The sequence below is a fragment of the Phodopus roborovskii genome, unplaced genomic scaffold (genome assembly GCF_943737965.1).
Source record: "Phodopus roborovskii unplaced genomic scaffold, PHOROB, whole genome shotgun sequence".
NCBI lineage: Eukaryota > Metazoa > Chordata > Mammalia > Rodentia > Cricetidae > Phodopus > Phodopus roborovskii.
The window spans coordinates 57,712-77,152 of NW_026125381.1; the positions used below are offsets into that span (position 1 = coordinate 57,712).

Sequence of the window (19,441 nt, forward strand, 5' to 3'; positions counted from 1 at the left end):
TGAGTTCTGAACTTTTTCCATGGAAAACCTCAGGTTGGGCATTGATGAGTGATATAAAATAGAAACACCAGGAAATTATGGGACATTTTGTGAAAGGAGGACACCCTTGTTCACGAGTCTGATTGAAACCTATCCCAGCCTTGAAGCAAAAATTTTTAACCATTTATATTTGTTATAAAGGAAGACCACATAAAACTGGCATTCTGTTTCTGATAGATGATTTGTATAAAGTAAAAGCTACTCAAGCTTTATGCAAAAGGTATAAGATTTTGGGTATGGCCTGGACTCTGGGGAGGGCTACACTTTTTCATCAGTTATCCTCCAAGGATCTTAAACAAAACTGCTGCTTTTGTATAAAGCAAATAGATGCTATTTTCTAAAATTCTTGTGAGCTAGACTTTACCTTACCAACTGCAATTCCACCAGTTGCCTCTCAGAGATCTCCCAACACTATCATTTAAGCTTCCAAGCAACCTTGTGACTACAGTAATTTCAAAGCTCAATGATATTTTACATATTATTATAAAAAAAAAAAAAACAATGAGCATGACCCTTACATGAGGAAATGGTAGCTACACTTAGATGTGTCTTATTTTCTGTGCATCTTCTTTAAGAAGCCTACATCCATGCTCTAGAGTATATCACCTGGGCACCTTTCTTTCTTTTAACTCTAAAGATTAAGATTACTTAACATATCATTAATAAACCCAACTCTGCTTCATAAACTGGATAAACTAAAATCCCTTCCTGGGTTGAATTTGTGAATATTGTTTAGCCTGTGCCAGCCTCCACAAAAGTCCAGGGAACTCTTCAGGCTGCTAATGATGACAGTAGGAAGTCATGCCTACTGCCTCTTCTCCCCCAAAATACTTCTCTTTGCATAGATAGAACAGACACAGCCATGTGGAGTGTGTCTTTTGTTAGTGCAGACAAGGAATCATGGGCAAAACTTACAGATGTTTTTAAGATAGTATTTGGTGAGCATTGAAAGTAAATATTACAAGTTATAACCATTGTGTTTAAATTCCATATAAGCAAAATTAACTCACATAACAATATTTAACAAGTCAGATATTTTGAGGAAATGCTCTTTAAATAAAAAGCTTGATATTTTTATGTGAAAATTAGATTGAAACCATATCATTTACATCTTAAAATTTTTCTTTCCACTTAGCTTTCCTAGGAGTACATTTGCAAAGTTGGGAAATATAAAGTAGCCTAAATCACAACTGACCTTGTAACCTGTTACCTCTGATTCATTCTCCATTGCTTTTACTTGTTCCCAATTAAGTAACACTTTGGTGTCCGTAGCATTCCAAATGACATTTCCTGGTGGCTGACTGGGAGCTTGACATGCAAAAATCAAAGAGAAATTAAAACCGATTTAAGCAAGAAGTCATATTTCAGATGGAGCACACAACTGAATATTCTAGGAAGTTCATGGAAGGAGAGGATTCTCCTTGGTAACTCATGGTGCAGAAATGGAATAAGAAAACTTAGGAGGTGCTTTAAAATATTTCCCTATAAATTACTGTGCTTAAATTAAGAGAAAAGTGGCTGTACCATACCATATGATACCATACCATACCAAATGATACAATAAGATATATCATACCATAAGATACCATAGAATATGACAACGTATGATACCATACAATACCACACCATACATACCATACCATACCAAAACATGTTGAAAGGAGAAGAAATGTAAACCCTCTGTCTACTACTAGTGGGCTGCTTGTTGTTGAGTCAAGCAGGGCAGCCATGGCACTTGCTTTGATACATACTAGAGACTGAGAGAGATTGCCAAATGAGCAGAATAAAGTCACAGGAAATGAAATGTGGATGATTTTTAAGCCAGTCTCCTTGTATGATGAGATGGGGAAAACGTGAGGCAATAAAACATCAGGATTACTCAGATTTATTTTCATGAAGTAATGGCTACATATATGAAAAATCACAGGAGAGAGTCCATATTTTAAAGTCATCATTTTCCAAGTTTAAATCAGGTTTTGAGAAAAATATGCAAAAGTCTAAGAAAGTTAATGAAAATTGAATTAGAGACTTAATGACACTCCCTGAATTTTATAGACTTGAGTTTACAGTTAGTTTCTTCACAAGATCACCAGAGTGTGTGTGTGTGTGTGTGAGTGAGAGAGAGAGAGAGAGAGAGAGAGAGAGAGAGAGAGAGAGAGAGAGAGAGAGAGAGAGAGAGTTGTGTGTTACACTGGATGGAGTAGGAAGTGGCAGGTTCCATTTGTTTACAGAGAAACATAAGGAACTCAATTTCTTTTCAATCACAAAACAAAGATACGAGATATGTTATTTGTCAACAGAATCACAATTGTCTACAATACTACTGAAAGAGTTCATCCTTGTAAATTAAAACATAATATGTGATTTGGATAACTGGATTTGCAATGGGAAAATCTAAAAGAGTGCCTTTCCACAGAAATTTCTGAACATCATCATTGTCTCATGCCATGAGGGAAATACAGCTGAACTTAAAGAAGGGAAAAGTTCTCAGATACATGATGGGATGAATAACCTCATGAAATATGACATTGCCTACACATTCTTTATTTTATTGTGCCACAACTAATATGATTAAATGTTTTGTGCATTGATACTAACAATGAGTTTAAGTCAGCTGAGACTGAGATATAAGGCTGTGATAGCAAGATCAATGGCAGCAACTTAGGGTTGAAATATTAATCAGAGTGTTCTGGTCACTCTATCCAAACATCATGAATGAATTTAGAAATTCATCCTGAAGTTTGTTATCTATGTGGCTTACAGTAGTACATAAAGTGCAGGTTTGATTTGATTTGATGCAATACAGATAACACACTTCAGCATGGATTGTTCTATCAACATATGTTGTGCGGACAGGTTATAAAAAGTTCCAATTATTTGGGATGTATTACCTACACCAACACCAGCTTCAGAGAAAAATGACTATAAATGGTAGTTTGTCTTGTATGAATCTCAAAACACATGAGTTCAGACTGATGGGAATATTTTTTTGAAATTGCAAAGGAGGGGAGGAAAGAAATGATAGAAAAAAACACTATGAACAAGAATCTTAAGGAAAAAGGAAGTTTAAAAAAAATTTCCCCCTTGCTATGACTACTCTTCCTGATTCATTTCACTGTCTCCTGATTTAGTCTTTTATTTATTTATGTATTTATTTATTTATTTATTTCATTTCCAGGAATCCACAAGGATGACCCCAGCTAAGACTCTAAGCATCAGTGGGGAGGGTGCCTGAACTGCCCTTCCCCTGTAATAAGATTGGTGATTCATTGAATTATCATCATAGAATCTTCATTCAGTAACTAACAGAAGTAGATGCAGAGATCCACAAGTATTCACTGGACTGAGCTCCCAGAGTCCAGCTGACTTGAGGGAGGTGCAATATTATGAGCAAAGGGGTTAAGACCAGTTTCAGAAAACCCACAGAAACAGCTGACCTGAGCTAGTGGGAGCTCACTGAGTCTGGATTGACAGCAGGGGAATGAACCTGCACAGGACCAAATTAGGCCCTAAGAATGTGGGTGACAATAGTGTGGCTTGGTCAGTCTGTGGAGCCAATGACACTGGGACCCAAGATTTATCCCTAGTACTGGAACTTGCTTTTGGAGCCCATTCTCTTTGGAGGGCTGACTTTGCTCAGCCCAGATATAGCGGGGGAGGGCCTTGATCCTGCCTCAGAGTACTATGCCAGACTTTGTTGACTCTTCATGAGAAGTCTTAACCTCTCTGAGGAGTGAAGAGGGTCAGGTGGGTGGATGAAGTGGGTAGCAGAAGGAGGGAGGGGGAGGGAGTGAGGACTGGGATTGGTATGGAAAATAAGAAAAGATTGTTTAAAAAATGACAAAAATATACATTTAAAATTATGTACTAGTATATGTCTACATGTTTTTATTTTTGACTATATGTGCATATATACATGTGTAGTGGTATACACAGAAGTCTTAAATCACTGTATCCCCTGAAACTGGATTTACAGGGTATTGTAAATTACTCAACCCCACGTAGGCACTGGGAAGTGAATTTGTGTCCCCTGGAAGAGCACCAAGCACTTTTTCCTGCTGAGCCACTTCTCCAGCCCCCAACTTTGCTTTTATTTATTTATTTTTTATTTTACATGTCAATCCTAGTTCCCTCTCTCTCCCTCCCTCTCACTTACCCTCTCTGCCCCCTCACATGAACCATGCCCACCCTCCCCTCCCATCCTTCCACCCCAATTCCACATGTAGGGCAATGCCATCCAGGTGGGGTCATGTCAAGTCATTTGAAGTAGGGACTAGGACTTCTCTCCTGTCTCTAGATGAAGGCAGTATCCTTCCATGGGGGATGTGTCCACAAGGTCCTTTTGTGCACCAGGAATACATCCTGGTTCCACTGTCTGAGGTCTCTTAGTCTCCTCAGGCCTTCTGGCTGAGACCCATATTCAGGGGGGCCTGAGTCAGTCCCATGCTGGATTCCCAGCTATCAATCTGGGTGGCCGTTAGCTCCTTCTTGTTCAGGTCAGCTGTCTCTATGTTTTTCTGCAACCTGGTCTTGTCCTCTCTGTCTGTATCTGGATTCTAGTTCGACTCAGTGTTTAGGTATGGGTGTTTGCTTCTGTTTCCAACAGGTATTAGATGAGGGCTCCATGGATAAGATAGTTGTTGATGTTACTATCTGGGAAGGGCATTTATGGTAGCCTTTCCACGGTTGCTCAAATTGTTAGTTGGTGGCAGTCTTGTAGTTCTCTAGACCTTTTGTGTACCAGGAATATATCCTGGTCCCACTGTCTGAAGTCCCTTAGACTGCTCAGGCCTTCTGGCTGAGACCCATATTCAGGGGGGGCCTGAGTCAGTCCCATGCTGGATTTCCAGCTATCAGTCTGGTGGCCTGTTAGCTTCTCATTGTTCAGGTCAGCTGTCTCTATGTGTTTCTGCAACCTGGTCTTGTCCTCTCCATCTGCATCTGGATCCTAGTTCAACTCAGTGTTTATGTATGGGTGTTTGCTTCTGTTTCCAATAGATACTAGATGAGGGCTCCATGATGGTGGATGAATTAGTTGTTGATCTCACTATCCAGGAAGGGCATTTATGGTAGTATTTCCATTGTTGCTCAAATTGTTAGTTAGTGGCAGTCTTCTAGGTCTCTAGATCTTTCTTTAGGTTCATTTTTCTTTTCAAACCAATAATGGCTCCCTCTTTTATGTTCTCTCTCTCCCTCTCTCTCCTTCTCTCCCTCCCTTCCTCCCTTTCCCCCCCCCCTCTCTCTCTCCTGTCTTCTATTCCTACCCTGACTCAATATCACCAATTAGCTCTCTTGCTACCATTGGTAATTGCAACATTGTCTGGGAAATTTGTTTTTGCTTTCTTTTTTGAGACATAGTTTGTTTGTGGTTTTGGAGTCTGTCCCGGAACTAGCTCTTGTAGACCAGCCTGGTCTAGAACTCACAGAGATCCCTTGTCTTAGGGATTTTTAATGAGAGAACAATTATTCCTGTCTCCAAGCTTCAAAATCTGTGCTTAGTAACTACCTGTAATGTGTTAGGCAATATAGACTGTTCTTTGGTAGCAGTTATTTAATCTTTAGTATGCTACACCACAGTGATATTAATTTATGTAATCTGTCCAACCCAGAGAATTAAGAGAGATAATACACATGTGTTTATAGCATCTCTCTTCTTAGTCAAGGGTGAAGACAAACCATTTACAATTTTCTATCAACAGGGGAATGGATATACACAACATGTTAATGGAAGAGCTATTGCTTACCTTAAAAAAACAAGGAATCTACCATATGCTAGAACATGAAAGAAGCTTGAAGCAACTAGGCTAAATGAAATAAACCAGTCCTGAAAATATAGTAAGGGGTCTGTTGTATGAAACTTGCACAGGAGTGACATTCAGGGACAGAAGGGAATTCTGATAATTGTCCTCACATCAGTGTCCATATCCTTGACACTATTTAATTGTACATGGAAGCCTAATGTGGCTTCGGCAAGCAGCAAGATGTACAGCTTCAAAGCCACATAGTGGGTATTTGTAGGCATGGCCTCAAATAAGGAAGTGTAAAAGTTCTTGGGATGACTAACAGTGTATCCTGTAGCACTTCTAACTTCATGCTTGGTGTTTTCCCCCATCCCAAAGTACAATCTACAACAGCCTGAATAGGTCAGATCTACGGGACTTAACTCGACAGGTAGTCTATATTTTAAAATTACTTGTCAGGTTTGATGCCTACATATTTTTTCTCTTTGTCAAATAAACTACGATTTTGACAGTGTGATATAATAGGAAAAAAAACAGAAAAAAATATAATTCATTGTATTTAAAGGTGATGTTTAATTGGATTTATGGAACAGCATGAAGTGACAGGTCCGAAAATTCCTGAAATAATTTAAATATCATACAACAAAGTATAACTATTCTAACGATTTTTGTTGTGGTGGTGATGGTCTATCTTTAAGCATCCATCATGATACTTTCTGTGTTTGGTTTTCTAACTTTTGGACACCAGATTTATTAGAAAATCCAGTTGTTCTATAGATGTCTGTCTGCAAAGAGGTGATGACAGTGACATGACTATGCCTGGTGAAGCCAGGGCAAAAGACACATTTATCAATGAGAAAAAAGACAGCTAAATAAATGGTAGCCTGTTGTCAAGGTGAGATATTACACATATATGGTGCTTTGGTTTTATTCTTGGTGCAGTGATAAAACCCCATGATGGAAAAGCAATGGGGATAGAAGGGATGTATTTTAGTTCACAGTTTCAGGTTACAGTCAGTCATTATGGGAAAGTTGAGGCAGAATCTTGAAACAAGTAGTCATATCACATCCACAGGCAAGAGCAGAGAGAAATGAATGCATGCATGTCTTCCACTCAGTTAACTCTCTCTACCTTTGTACAATTCAGGACTCAATACTTGGGAATGGTACTATTCCCCTTTAGGCTGGATATTCATACCCACCCCCAAATGAGTTACCCACAGGCCAACCTGATCTAGTCATACAATTAATAAGATTCTTGATTCTAAATTGTGTCATTTGACCACTATAACCAACCATCACACATGCTTATATAATACATGGGCAATTAAACTTACAGCCACAGAGAAAACATCTGTAGAATGGAAATCCAGGAGCACATTCTATGAGGTACTTAATGATGATGTGTTTGGGTTATGGGATTATAGCTGACTCTTATTATCTACTCCACAATTTTGTTTTGCAAATTTTCTATGATGAGTGGATTTCACTGGTATGATATAGTATAGAGGCTGCTGACATTTTTTCAAGAACTGCTGTGCAGTTTTTCAAGAATGATGTTTCCATAGGGGTGATGCTGGCATTTCCTTTGGAAATATGGAATTTTAAGAGCCCATGCTTGCTTTGGTCAATTATATAGAACTCAGTATGTTCTCAACTTGCTTTCTTGGCCACCTGAGTATAATAAGATGATTTCCCTGCAAGTGAATGTTAGCGCCAGTAACTGAAAAGGACATTTTGCACTTAGAATCTGCTTGACAAGATCATTGCCATTTTAATTTTAATTAATCACCATTTTAATTTATTTAGGCTGGTTTAACAAGTGCTATTGTGAGAAAATGAAATAACCTTAAGCTTTCTCTCTATCTAATACTGAAATACATATTGTCTCAATCACTGAAACTATTACAAATGGACCCAAAGCATCATACCATAGGAAACTAATTTCTTAATGATTTACTTTTCAAATTATGCATATGTATGCACTTGTAAAGGTGTTTCCAAGGAGATTTAAAAGTCCTGGAAAACCACCCTGAAGGTGGGCAGCACCATTCTGAGGCGTGTGGTCCTGAATTAAATAAAAATGAGAAAAAAGAAAAGGTCAGTTACACACCAACATTCATCTTTCTCTTCTCCCTGATTATGGATGAAATGCACCTATTCTCCTGCACAGAGTAAACTTAACATCCACAAAACTGAGACAAAACAAACCCTCCTTGAGATTTCCTCAGGCGTTTTGTCACTACAATGAGAAAAATTAACCGATAAATTCCTGTGTACTGTACAGGTCCGGCAATGTTTTTCAAGGCAGGGACACTGGTTTTCTAATAATTGGTCCACCCACTGTTATTAACCTAAGAAGTCAGTAAGAAGCCTATGCAGTTCTCAGTGGAATCATCATCGAGAATCCTGAGAGTTTGATCATTCAAAACTAGACAATGAGAAGTTGATATATTTGCTATCCACAGGAGTAGATGAGACCAAAATGGTGTCATTATAAATAGTGGCAGGAGTTACAGAGTCAACCAGTAGTTATTGAGTCTAACTATTATTATTAGAAGGAAGACACAGCTCAATGACTAATAAAACAATAATGCAATGAAGTAAAAACTTCCCTGAAGGATTTGATATTCTGGCTAAAGGGAAGTAGCAGTAAATTAAGTATATATGTAGGGACTGGGAAGATAGCTCCTTTGACAGAAATGCCTACTGCCAAACCTAATGACTTGAGTTGGATCCCCCTCAATGCATATGGTAGAAAGTGACATCCAAATTTGGCAAGTTATCCTCTGATCTCAATATCTATGCTATAGGACTAATATCCATATAACCCAATCACATGTGCATATAGAATGAATAAAATACAATAAAAAAACCAAACACATATAAAATGGAGCATATTTGGTGATGATCGAGGGTATGTATTGAATAAAACATGGAAAGAGACTAGACTATTGGAAGATGACATGCTATGAGTTTAAAAATGTCAGTCAGGCAGTATACCGAAGTGCAGACCTGACAGAGACAAGGAATGCATCATGAATATCTAGAGGAAGATTTGTCTAGGCATAGGGGACAACAAATGCTGGGCTTCTGATGTGAACGTGCAATGAGCAAGGTAGGGAAACAGTAAGAAATGAGCGGTTTGGAGCAAGAACTAGAGGGAGGGTTTTATGTATTTTAAGGGTTTAACACCTATCTCCAATGAATGGTAAGTGAATGGGAAGGCCTGAACAGGAGAGTCATGATCTTAAGATCACCCTGGCTTCGGAGTGGCAAGCACTGCTTAACTGTAGGTGGCCACTTCTAAGGACAGATGATCTAGATCTCTAGAGTTAGCAGCTGTGTATGCAGTGTGTGTGTGTGTGTGTGTGTGTGTGTGTGTGTGTGTGTGTGTGTGTGTGTGATACCCAGCTGGCTGTAGAGCACTGGAAATACCATATATGGCCTTCTGTGGGTTCAAGGGACTTAGACTCAGGGTCTCATGCTTGCTTACTGAGCACTCTCCCCACTGAGTCATTCCCCAGCCCACAGGAAGTGGCAGATTCAGAATCAGAAGTCTATTAATTCTAAGTCATTGTAGGGGTCAAAATTAAGAATAAGCATGTGGAGGGGGCATGGCTAATGGGTAAAATACTTGCCTGATAAACTTCGAAAAATGCTCAGAACTCAAAAGTAGAAGAGTAGTACCGTCAGTAAGTTCTCTTTGTACTTCAAGCATGGTCTGTGGCCTGCACATGCTCCCACATAATATAAATACACGGACACACACACACACACACACACACAAACATACACACACACACACACACACACACACACACACACACTATAAAAGAGTCAAGGATGCCGAGATTTGGGGCCTAAAGAATAAAATAATCAGGTTGGGTTTGTTGAAATGGGGAAGTTAAAATGGATAAGAGTCAAGATGGAGGACAGGAAGGTGAACTCAGCTTGAAAAAGACTCAGTCTGAGATCCTACTAGATGACTTTTGAAGATGTTGTTGGCATGAATCCATTAACATTGCAACCAGAACTGCTATTGGTGGTTTAGCATACAGGCAGCTGAGTATTTGTCCTATAGATTCATTTTTTTTTTTTGAATTCTGGACATGAGACTGCCAATATGATCCCCTTTAGAAATCAACATTTTCTACCACTTTCAAACCATCTGCAAATTTTTCTCATTAGATGCATAATCATAAGAGTTACCTCTCTTTGGCTTCAATTACTGAAGAGGCTAATTACTGTTAAGTTAAAGATGTTTTTTAGAAAGCACAAGTGTTCAGATGCCAAAAATTAAGTGTTTAATGGAACCTATAGTACTTTGCTTATTATTTTTCAACAAGAAACAGCACCTACAGTCTGCACTGGTGGAAATTCTCACATGCTGAATTCCATGATTACAAGGACACACTGCTTGCAAATTTTAAACTAGACTGTAAAAGGCTACAGCATATATTTTGAATTCACAATGTGCAGTCAAGAGGAAGTGTGTTTGATTAATAACAGTACTTCAAGCTGGACTGCTTCTACAGCTTTCATTTACCCACTCAGTCATCCAGTCAGCATTTAATGAGAGGCTGACATGTCCTGGAAGTGGACTGGTCATGGTGTCTGGGTGAATAAGGCACACAGAACTCTAAGTTCATCAACTGGAGGAGAAAAAAGATACCACACTGGGAATCAAAAATGGTTTCTCAGCTCTTTATACCTGAGGCACCACACAGAAGATTTCTTCAAATGATAATCATGTGAGCCTTGCCAAAAATTCTTAAATAGGACTTGAAGCTAAACCTCATTAATGCCTAGGATGATTATTCAAGGCTCCCAGTAACAACATCAGAAATAGCTGTGAAAGATGCCGTCTTATTCTATTTTGGTACATGCTTTAAAAATCACTAGCATAATTTAAAAAAAAAGAATGGACATTCTTCATATGTAATTTAAACATGACTGAAGAATTTATGAAATTTCCCATACAATTTAAAAAACTTTTGTTAGCAGCATTTATAGAACAATGTGTAGACTCGTAAACTCTAGCTGAACTTCAACACTGGAAGAACACTATTTTAAAGAGAGATTTAATTCACTTGGGTAAATTCCCAAGAGACAGCAGCTGTGTCATCAATGCATTCCTGACTACCTCTGGGCATATTACCCAGTCACCCAACACAGAGCAAAATCTCAATAACACTGGTTTTGAAAGGAATGTCAACATTCTATATATGAGCTTGGAAGAGAGAAGGAGACAATGTTTCACAGACTCTGAATGACTGTCCCATCATCTACTCCAACATCTTTTTGAAGGGATCTAAATTTCCTGTGGCTCACTCATTTCATTTCTAAAGAGAAGACACAAATAGCTTCCAAGTCAATGTTGCCATGAGAATTAAGAATCAGTACATGAACAGTATTATGAACTGTGAGCAGAAATTGTTCATAAATGTTAACTGTTAAAACCATTATTATCATCATTGTTATGCATACACTTGCCTTTCCATGCTGCTGTCTCTCCATTATAAAGGAGTTTTTTATGAGTTCATTTCATTCACTGTATATTATCAAGATACTCTTATTAACACATAACACCCCTTTCCTGTTGTTTCCCTAGTGGAGTAAGTTCATCACTGATAGCTCTGATATCATAGTTATTTTTTTCAGTTATTTTTTATTTTAGTGTGTGTGTGTTTGTGTGTGTGTGTGTGTGTGTGTGTGTGTGTGTGTGTGTGAGAGAGAGAGTATACATATGAATGTGCTATCTCACATTATGAAATCAGAGGACACTTGTTTTGAGAGAGTGATTATTTTCTGTTCTCATGTGAGTTCCATGAAACTCAGCTCTTCAAGGTCAGAGACAAGACCCTTTATCAACTGAGCAATCTTGCTAAACCGTAGTCTTGTCTTTTAAAAATTCCCTAGTAAGCAATCACATTGATTATTAAGTTAGAGGTTGCACAAATGTATTTTTGAATTAAACTTGCTTAAATGTGTTTTTGAAATCAGTGTTTTTGATTGATGCTGGCTTTGCACATGTAAATAATGAGGAATACTTAAGCTTTAGTAATACTGAATTATTATCAAGAGAACCAAGTATCTTTACTGAAAATTTATAAATGCAGATCATTTTTCAGTTTATATATTTTCAAATAGCACACTCTTGTTCTGTGTGTAATTCATAAGAAATGGACCACACTTTCCCTAGCAATTAGGCAAGGATAATGTAAAATCCTCACATTACTGGGTTGCTTACAAATGGATGCTATGGAAGGAAATAAATGACTTTGTTACTACACTGTTCCTCTGCAGTGTTCATTATGCTAATAAGTAGCTAGCCATGCTTTTTCTTTTTATAAATAATGCAAGGATAAACATACAAACTTCCTCCATCCAATGACAGTGGTTAATTAACATCAAAAGTAGTAAGATTACACTTCATATGTACTTTAAGTTACCAGTATTCTAATACCACTTGCTTATAATATTCATCTGTATATTACCAGCATTCTTAGCAGTTTAGGCAATGAGTGTATGCTTTCAAACAAATTTGGACTCGGTAATCTGCAAATAGATGGTTCAAGTGCCAACCAAGAACAAGAATCATCTCATTTCTGTATAAACTTAGTGAAACACAGAGATTGACTGAAGTAAACTTTGAAATTAAATCAAGAAAACAATGGTGAACAAACAAAAGTACCAGTGTACTCAAGGAACTTAACCCCTTTTACCTCATTTTCCTCACTTTTTCGAATTGAAATCAGAAGGGAATGATCATCAAGTCTTTGGTAGATGAATTTTCTTAGCCACTTTTACCTATAATCACTATGACAATAACAGGAACAGTTTAAACTCAAGGTGTGTGTGCTATGAGAAAGTAACCAAATGCAAATAATTGACTTTCTTGATGACTAATGCAATTATAACATCATCACAGCTCCTGAGCTAAACTGTGAATACATAGGTACCACAAACTCAGCTTGGAAGACAACACTGGCATTGCTTGTTAGAAGTTTTAGTGTGTCACACAATCTGATTATTATAACCTCTTAATTGATTACGGAATATTTTACAGAATGTGAGAGAGAAAGGCTTAAAACCAATCTCCCGGGTGTTGGCGTCAGCTTCCAGTTATTTATGCTTACCACAAGGTTCAGAGAGCTAAAGACTATGAGGTGCACCCAACAAAGCCTACCACACTTGCAAAGGAGACTGGATGGACCTAAGACAATGTACATTATGTTCAAAGGGAAGCTCTACTCAAAGAGTTAGGGATATTATTATGAGAGTAGCATTGTGCAATCCTCTGGGTTTCATCACTTAGTGGCATCATCACTGACACCACAGAGTCTTTTTCTTTACATTCTGAAAGTGGAAAAATGGAGTCTACTTACGAGTTTTCTTGGTGGTTGCATTAACTGTGGCACTGAAGGGACCAGAGCCTGCACTGTTGTAAGCCCGGACTGCTGTGTAATATGCCAGGTTGCTCTTCAGGCCCCGGAGCACAGCTGATGTCTGATTTCCTGCCACTTTCATTTTGCTGGATGATTCTTCTTCTTCTTCTCCATTGTTCCAGTACTGCACCTGGTGGACAATAGATACAAAACATGCAAACAGCTGGACCAAATACTGCCTTTTCCAAAATTCAGTCATTTTCATTAACATTGGCGCTGTGATGCATTTTCTTGTTTATTCCACCAGCATTCCCAGGAGGCCCACTGTGTGCCAGGTGCTGCACTCAACCTTGTCACAGCTGTTGGTATACAGAAAATGGAATGAAGAAGAGTTAGATAATAGTCATATAAACAAATGAAGCAGGATGTGAGTACAGTCAAGTGCAGGATTGCAAGCAGGAATGCAGAGGAGTAAACTGACATTCTGAACAACAAACACGCTGTTGGAATTCCCATTCTTTACCAGAATAGCCCAAGTTCAGATCTGCAATGCTGGACTGTATTCATGAAGCACGAATAAACTCCACGGGAAAGAAGAGATTCCTTCTGGGAAGAAAGTGGAGGGTCAGGAAGAAAAATCTGAGAAAGAAGAGTGACCACTGGAATATCCCACAGCAATTCCCAAATGTCACCAAATCTACCTGTGCATGCAGCAAAAAGCAGGAAGTAGGCAAAGCAGCTATTTTAAGTATAATCATGTTACAATATGTCAGTCACACGGTCTTGCTATTCTGTGATATGCTAAAACGGTTTCAGATTTATTAAACAGGCATGGGCCTTAATGCTATAAAGATAACAGAAATAAACCAGTGATGATATTCAGCAGAAAGGGATGTGAAATCATGTAGGCAGTTGGTAAAATGCTTGCTGCACTAGTATGATCAGTGCAGTTCCTATCCTTAGCACTCATGGCAAGTACTGATGACAAGCACCTGTAATCTGAGTTCTGAGGTACATAGAGAAGAGGACCCCTGGGGCTTGCTAGGCAGTAGGTCTAAGCCAATCAGTGAGGAAGGGACCCTGTGAGGTGGGAAAAGTCATTGAGGAAGATAACAGATATTGACCTCTGTTCTCTACAGGCATCACACACACACACACACACACACACACACACACACACACACACACACACACACACACACACACTATACAGGTATTAAATGCTTACTATTGTGTGATAAAATGCTCCTTTATTTGTATATAAGTACAGATTCTTCATGAAGTAAAAACAAATCATCAATGACAAACACAGAAATAAAAAGCCTATGTAAAATACAACCCCATGTTGGGTAGGAATAAGAATAGTTATGAACATTGGATCATTTAATGTAAACAATGAAGTTAAATAATTTTTAAACCCAACATCTATTTTTAATTTGAATACAACATAACTAGCAACAGATCTCCATACTCACAACCTTAAAACAATGAACACTGTGAGGACCAGGCTATCTCTGGAAGCATACACTAGCTCTGCCTGTTTATAGCTGTGGTAGATCAGTTGCTAGAATGTTCACTAAACAAGCACAGAACCCTAGGTTCAATGCCCAGCACCCCTGGGTGTACTGATTCACCTCCTCAATGCCAGCACTCTGAAGCTACAGGCAGCATGCTCAGTACTCAAGGATATCCTTAACTACATAGCAACTCCAAGGCTAGCCTAGGCTAGAGATGGTGCACGATGAAAAGTAAAATATTTAAAGAGCAGAACTCTAGTTATTGAGTAATATTTGCTCAGTTTTGAAATTCACTATACAATACTCTGTAGATCAAACAAATCATGCTGACTAGTTAGATAGTATATTGCTTTTAGCCCTCTGAATAAAAAGATATCAGAAATTACTATATTACTATATTTTTTCAAATGAACATCTATAAATTTATTCCTTAAAAATAATAGCACAATTGAAATCTCATGTTTTTACAATAATATTCCTAAATTAACAAAATAAACAGTTCAGCATTCTCTTTCTCACCATGTTATGAGGCCCTTCTACCCATATATGTGCTGTTTTGATGCTATTTTTGTGCATTTTCGAGAGAACCTCAGCCCGGGTATCTGAATCCAAATCTTTAGAAATGAGCTAAATATGATTTTCTTTATAAAGTCACTGATAAGCAAAGTGTTAACAGACACCAACATCTTTTATAAATCTTATAACACCAATACTGAACACTATATATACACTGTGAAGTATAGATCACCTGCCTGGAGGACACTATCTAGCTATTTTCTAGGAACGACATCTAATCAATAATCATAACAAAATGTTATAGTCAGCCGGAAAGTTTTGTGGCCTTGGATATAACACAGGTTGGGGAATGTGTCACATAAATCTATGTTATAATAATTATCACTTAACACATGATGCAGGAGAGGGATAGAGAGATTTGGTAACTCAATCAAGATCCTGTTTAACTTCTGGTTTCTTGTTAGTTTCTAATTCATGAGTCATAGTTTTTGAGATATCAAATTAATTCAGTGTAAGCTGCCTAAAAAATATGCCTTGGGAGACTGATGTAAAGAAGAAGTAAAAATAATTCACAATTGGCACGTGAAGTCTACTTTTATAAACCAATTTATAGAGAGTGCTTGAAAGTTCTTGTGAACAATACATGTTAAAGTACTATAACTCATCTCTGAGGATTGGAGGGATTTATTTTTAGATTGTAGTTGATGATAAGTATTAGAAACATTTAGACACAGAGAAAATGTATGCTAACGTTGGACATAATACTAGTCAATGAAGAGTGACAATTTTCTTAGATAGCTGTAAAGAGGTGAATAAAAATAAAAATAACCAGAGTCTAAAAATAAAAGGAGTTGGAAATTTCTTATAAGCAATTTTTCTGTAAGTACTCTAATATGTTCTATAATATTTTTCATAAAAATGCATTTTTCATTGGTTGTTTGTTGTAGAGCTAGGGATTAGAACTAAGGGTATTGTACATATAAGGGATCTACCTAAGCTATATTTATTTTTGGACCCTTTTTTAACTTTATTTTTATTTATTCTTTGCATCTGTTTCATCATGCATCCCCATCCCATTCATTTCCTGGCCCTTCTTCCACCCTCTGTTCTTGTAACCATCCACCAAAATAAATACATAAATAAAATTTAACAAAAATAAAAAATGAAAACAATCTTGTCATGGAAGCTGTAGTGTGGCACTGTGAGTCACACAGTAACCATCTTTATCCATATATCTTTTTTTTTTTCTATAGGCAAAATTATTATTTTATATTTTATTTCTGTATTTCCTCAAAATTACATATGCAGTACAATGTCAGATCATTTTGGATCCCCTAATTTCAAAAACAGGTTTTTTTATCCATTTATTTTTATGTACAAGTGTTCACTTCAAAAAGTCATTGGTCTGGTTTGAGGCATCTGGTTTCTGTTTCACTATTGATGCTGTGCCCTCACTGGGACTCCTGTTGCTTATCCTGCTGTTTCCCTGCATCATGGAGATCCTGCATTAGGTGTGTAGCATCAGACCCTTCATGTGCTCCAGCAGAGTACAGATGGGGTGGATATTGGGATGGGTCAACTCATAACCCTGGTTCTGGGTCTGGGTAGTTGTAGGGTTGGTTAGCCCACTATTGCTGCCCTGTCTTCACCATTCGGGAGAGTGCCCCCTGCTCCTTCCTGGGTAACACAGTAGAGTTTAGCCCTGAAGGTATAGGTGTGGGAGAGCTGACTTAATGAGACTCTGAAAATTAAAACTAAAAAGAGGCCGAAACCACCACAGTGAGATCTCCTTGATAGTTCACCCCTTACAGCCAGGAGCAAGGGGCAGGGCCAGTTTTCCTACCTTTATGTCCTCAATGTCAGCTCACTGTGCAATCCAGGATGGCCTCGAACTAGTAATCCTCCTAAGTCAGCTCCCCGAGTCAGCTGTGTCAGCAGGCCCAGCTGCTAAATAATTCTGCATTAATCCATTTTCCTTGGGAAATGTTCAAGATTCAAATAGTGTCAGCATTCCCACTGAGAGAATATAATATCTTCTTGCTAACGTAAGGTTTAAAGGCGCTGCTTCAACAAGGAGATGTGAAGAGAAAAGTGTCTACAGTAAGGGAAACACTTTGAAAATGTGTGCCAAAAAAGAATTGCTATGAAGTTGGGAGACCAGGAAGGAAGGTTCTATTAAAAAAAAATAAAAGCAGAAATTCAAGTGTTGTAAATGACTAATTGTACCAAGAGTCACAGGTGGGATAGTAGCTACTAGCCTGCTAAAGTAGACTAAAAAGTCATCATCTTTACAATATCCAAGTGTATGGCAAAAGGGATAAATTCATTATGCAAGAATAAAAATAAAGTCAGCTAAATTTGAAAAGCAGCAGGCAGAATTGAAAAGAAAAATTATTAGAAAATAAAACCATTGATAATAATGGAGATAAAGAAGCACGGTGGAATCCAGATCATGGTCCAGAGGAACAAAAATCATTATGAAAGTGAAGATCTGAGACATGGAAGATTGGCTATTTAGAACTAACTGGAGTCCTGAAAAAGGGACTGGGAAAAGAAATCAACATTCAAAGGCACATGAATGTGATGTTACAGAGCTTGATGGATGAAGTCACCTTCATCTTATAAATTCACATAGAGTTTACTGTGGGGAAAATAACACGGGAAATCATATGAAAGGAGGTGATGAGGGGTCAGCTGTGCTTCTTAGCTACTGTACACAGCTGGACACCTTGTAGGTCTGCTGGTTTGCCTCTGTAATGGTAGTGAGCCATTGCTCCCTAGTTATCTGGAGAGGAAGCAGTGTGTGTGTGTGTGTGTGTGTGTGTGTGTGTGTGTGTGTGTTTGTGCACGTGTGCATGTACTTCATTGCTAAGGGCAGTTTCACACCATAGGAAATGATTTATTTATTCTCAGAGCTCTATTACTGAGCAAGTACCCTCCTTTAACACAGTCTCATTTCCTACATTGTTGGTTAACCTCAGTGGATCACAAGTTTCTTACAACTTCTGTAGAATAAGATATTTTATGGAAGAGAGAGGGCATTTGTATAACTGTCATATGTGTTTCTTTTATTATTAGCTATTGGTAATCTTTCATGTGTATCATTTATAAAAGAAACTTATCCATGGTTTTAGAATTTCTCTAGAACCTTGGAACAAAACATGGTTGAATTGTGAGGTAACCTGGATCAACACCATTGAAGAATAGTCCCCTCTTTCCTTCACCAAGCTGAGTATTAAATTCCAACTGTCTGAGTATCTATGAAACTGTATTGCTTTAATTTGCTGATGAGATAATGCAAGTTTTCTTTTCTTTCCTTTTGAATCATAAAACCATTTTGCCAGTCAATACAATTTAATCCGGGTAAATAAACAGAAACAAACTGGAAGAATGTCAGGATTAAGAATGTTATCTCTATTCCTGCAAATAATTTAGCTACCCCCAAAGTAATACTCCTGCTGTGAGGCCTCTTTATTATCACCACAGCAGAGATTTCAGTTAATTTAGCTATAACTGAAATGCAGTACATAAAGATGCTGTACTGAAAAATGGTGCCTTTGCTTAGCCACTAAAGAACAGGTATTAAATCAAGAACACTTTTTTAAACAGATGAAAGTGGTTATGTGCATGCTTAGAGATTTTCAAAAGGATGGGCATTTTAACATAGCTGTTACACTGAGCACACTGAAATAAACAGAAGGCATGAAAAAAATGCATTGATATATTTTAGGAAAACAAGTCCACATTTATCTTTTACTCATGGCCAATCTGTTCTTGGCCCTAGGAGAGTCATGTGGAACAACATCACACATCAATCTGGCTCGTTTCCTGCTGTCATTTCATTGGACATCATTTGGACAGGGTGTCTAGCAAAACCACAGTCTACATGGGAAGCAAGACCTGTGCGTACAGTTACATGGCTGAAAGCCAAGCCTGCACAAGATCCCTATTCCTTTCCACTCCTGTCAAGGGGCACTGCAAGAGCCTCTGATGGGAGATGTCATTCTGTATATGTTTCTCATACTGGTTAATAATAAAGCACTGTTGGCCAATAGGAAAGGAAGATAGGAGGGACTAGGAGACAAGGAGGAAATAGGAAGTAGTAAGGAGGAGTCAAGATGGAGAGACTGGGGAGACCAGATGCCTGCCCCACTCCCCGGTAAGGAGGCCACGTGGAAATACATAGATCAACAGAAATGGGTTAATAATTAAAGGCAGAGCTAGCCGATAAGAAACA

At 38.1% G+C, this 19,441-nt stretch overlaps 1 protein-coding gene across 1 annotated transcript in view; it reads right to left on the bottom strand.

Moving 5' to 3' along the window:
* The window catches only part of LOC127214644 (contactin-3-like), a 78,383-nt gene that overhangs the window by 3,810 nt on the left and 55,132 nt on the right, over positions 1 to 19,441 (bottom strand). Inside the window, 2 exon segments of the mRNA XM_051174976.1 lie at positions 1,235 to 1,347; positions 13,172 to 13,361. Coding sequence (XP_051030933.1) covers positions 1,235 to 1,347; positions 13,172 to 13,361 — 303 coding nt within the window.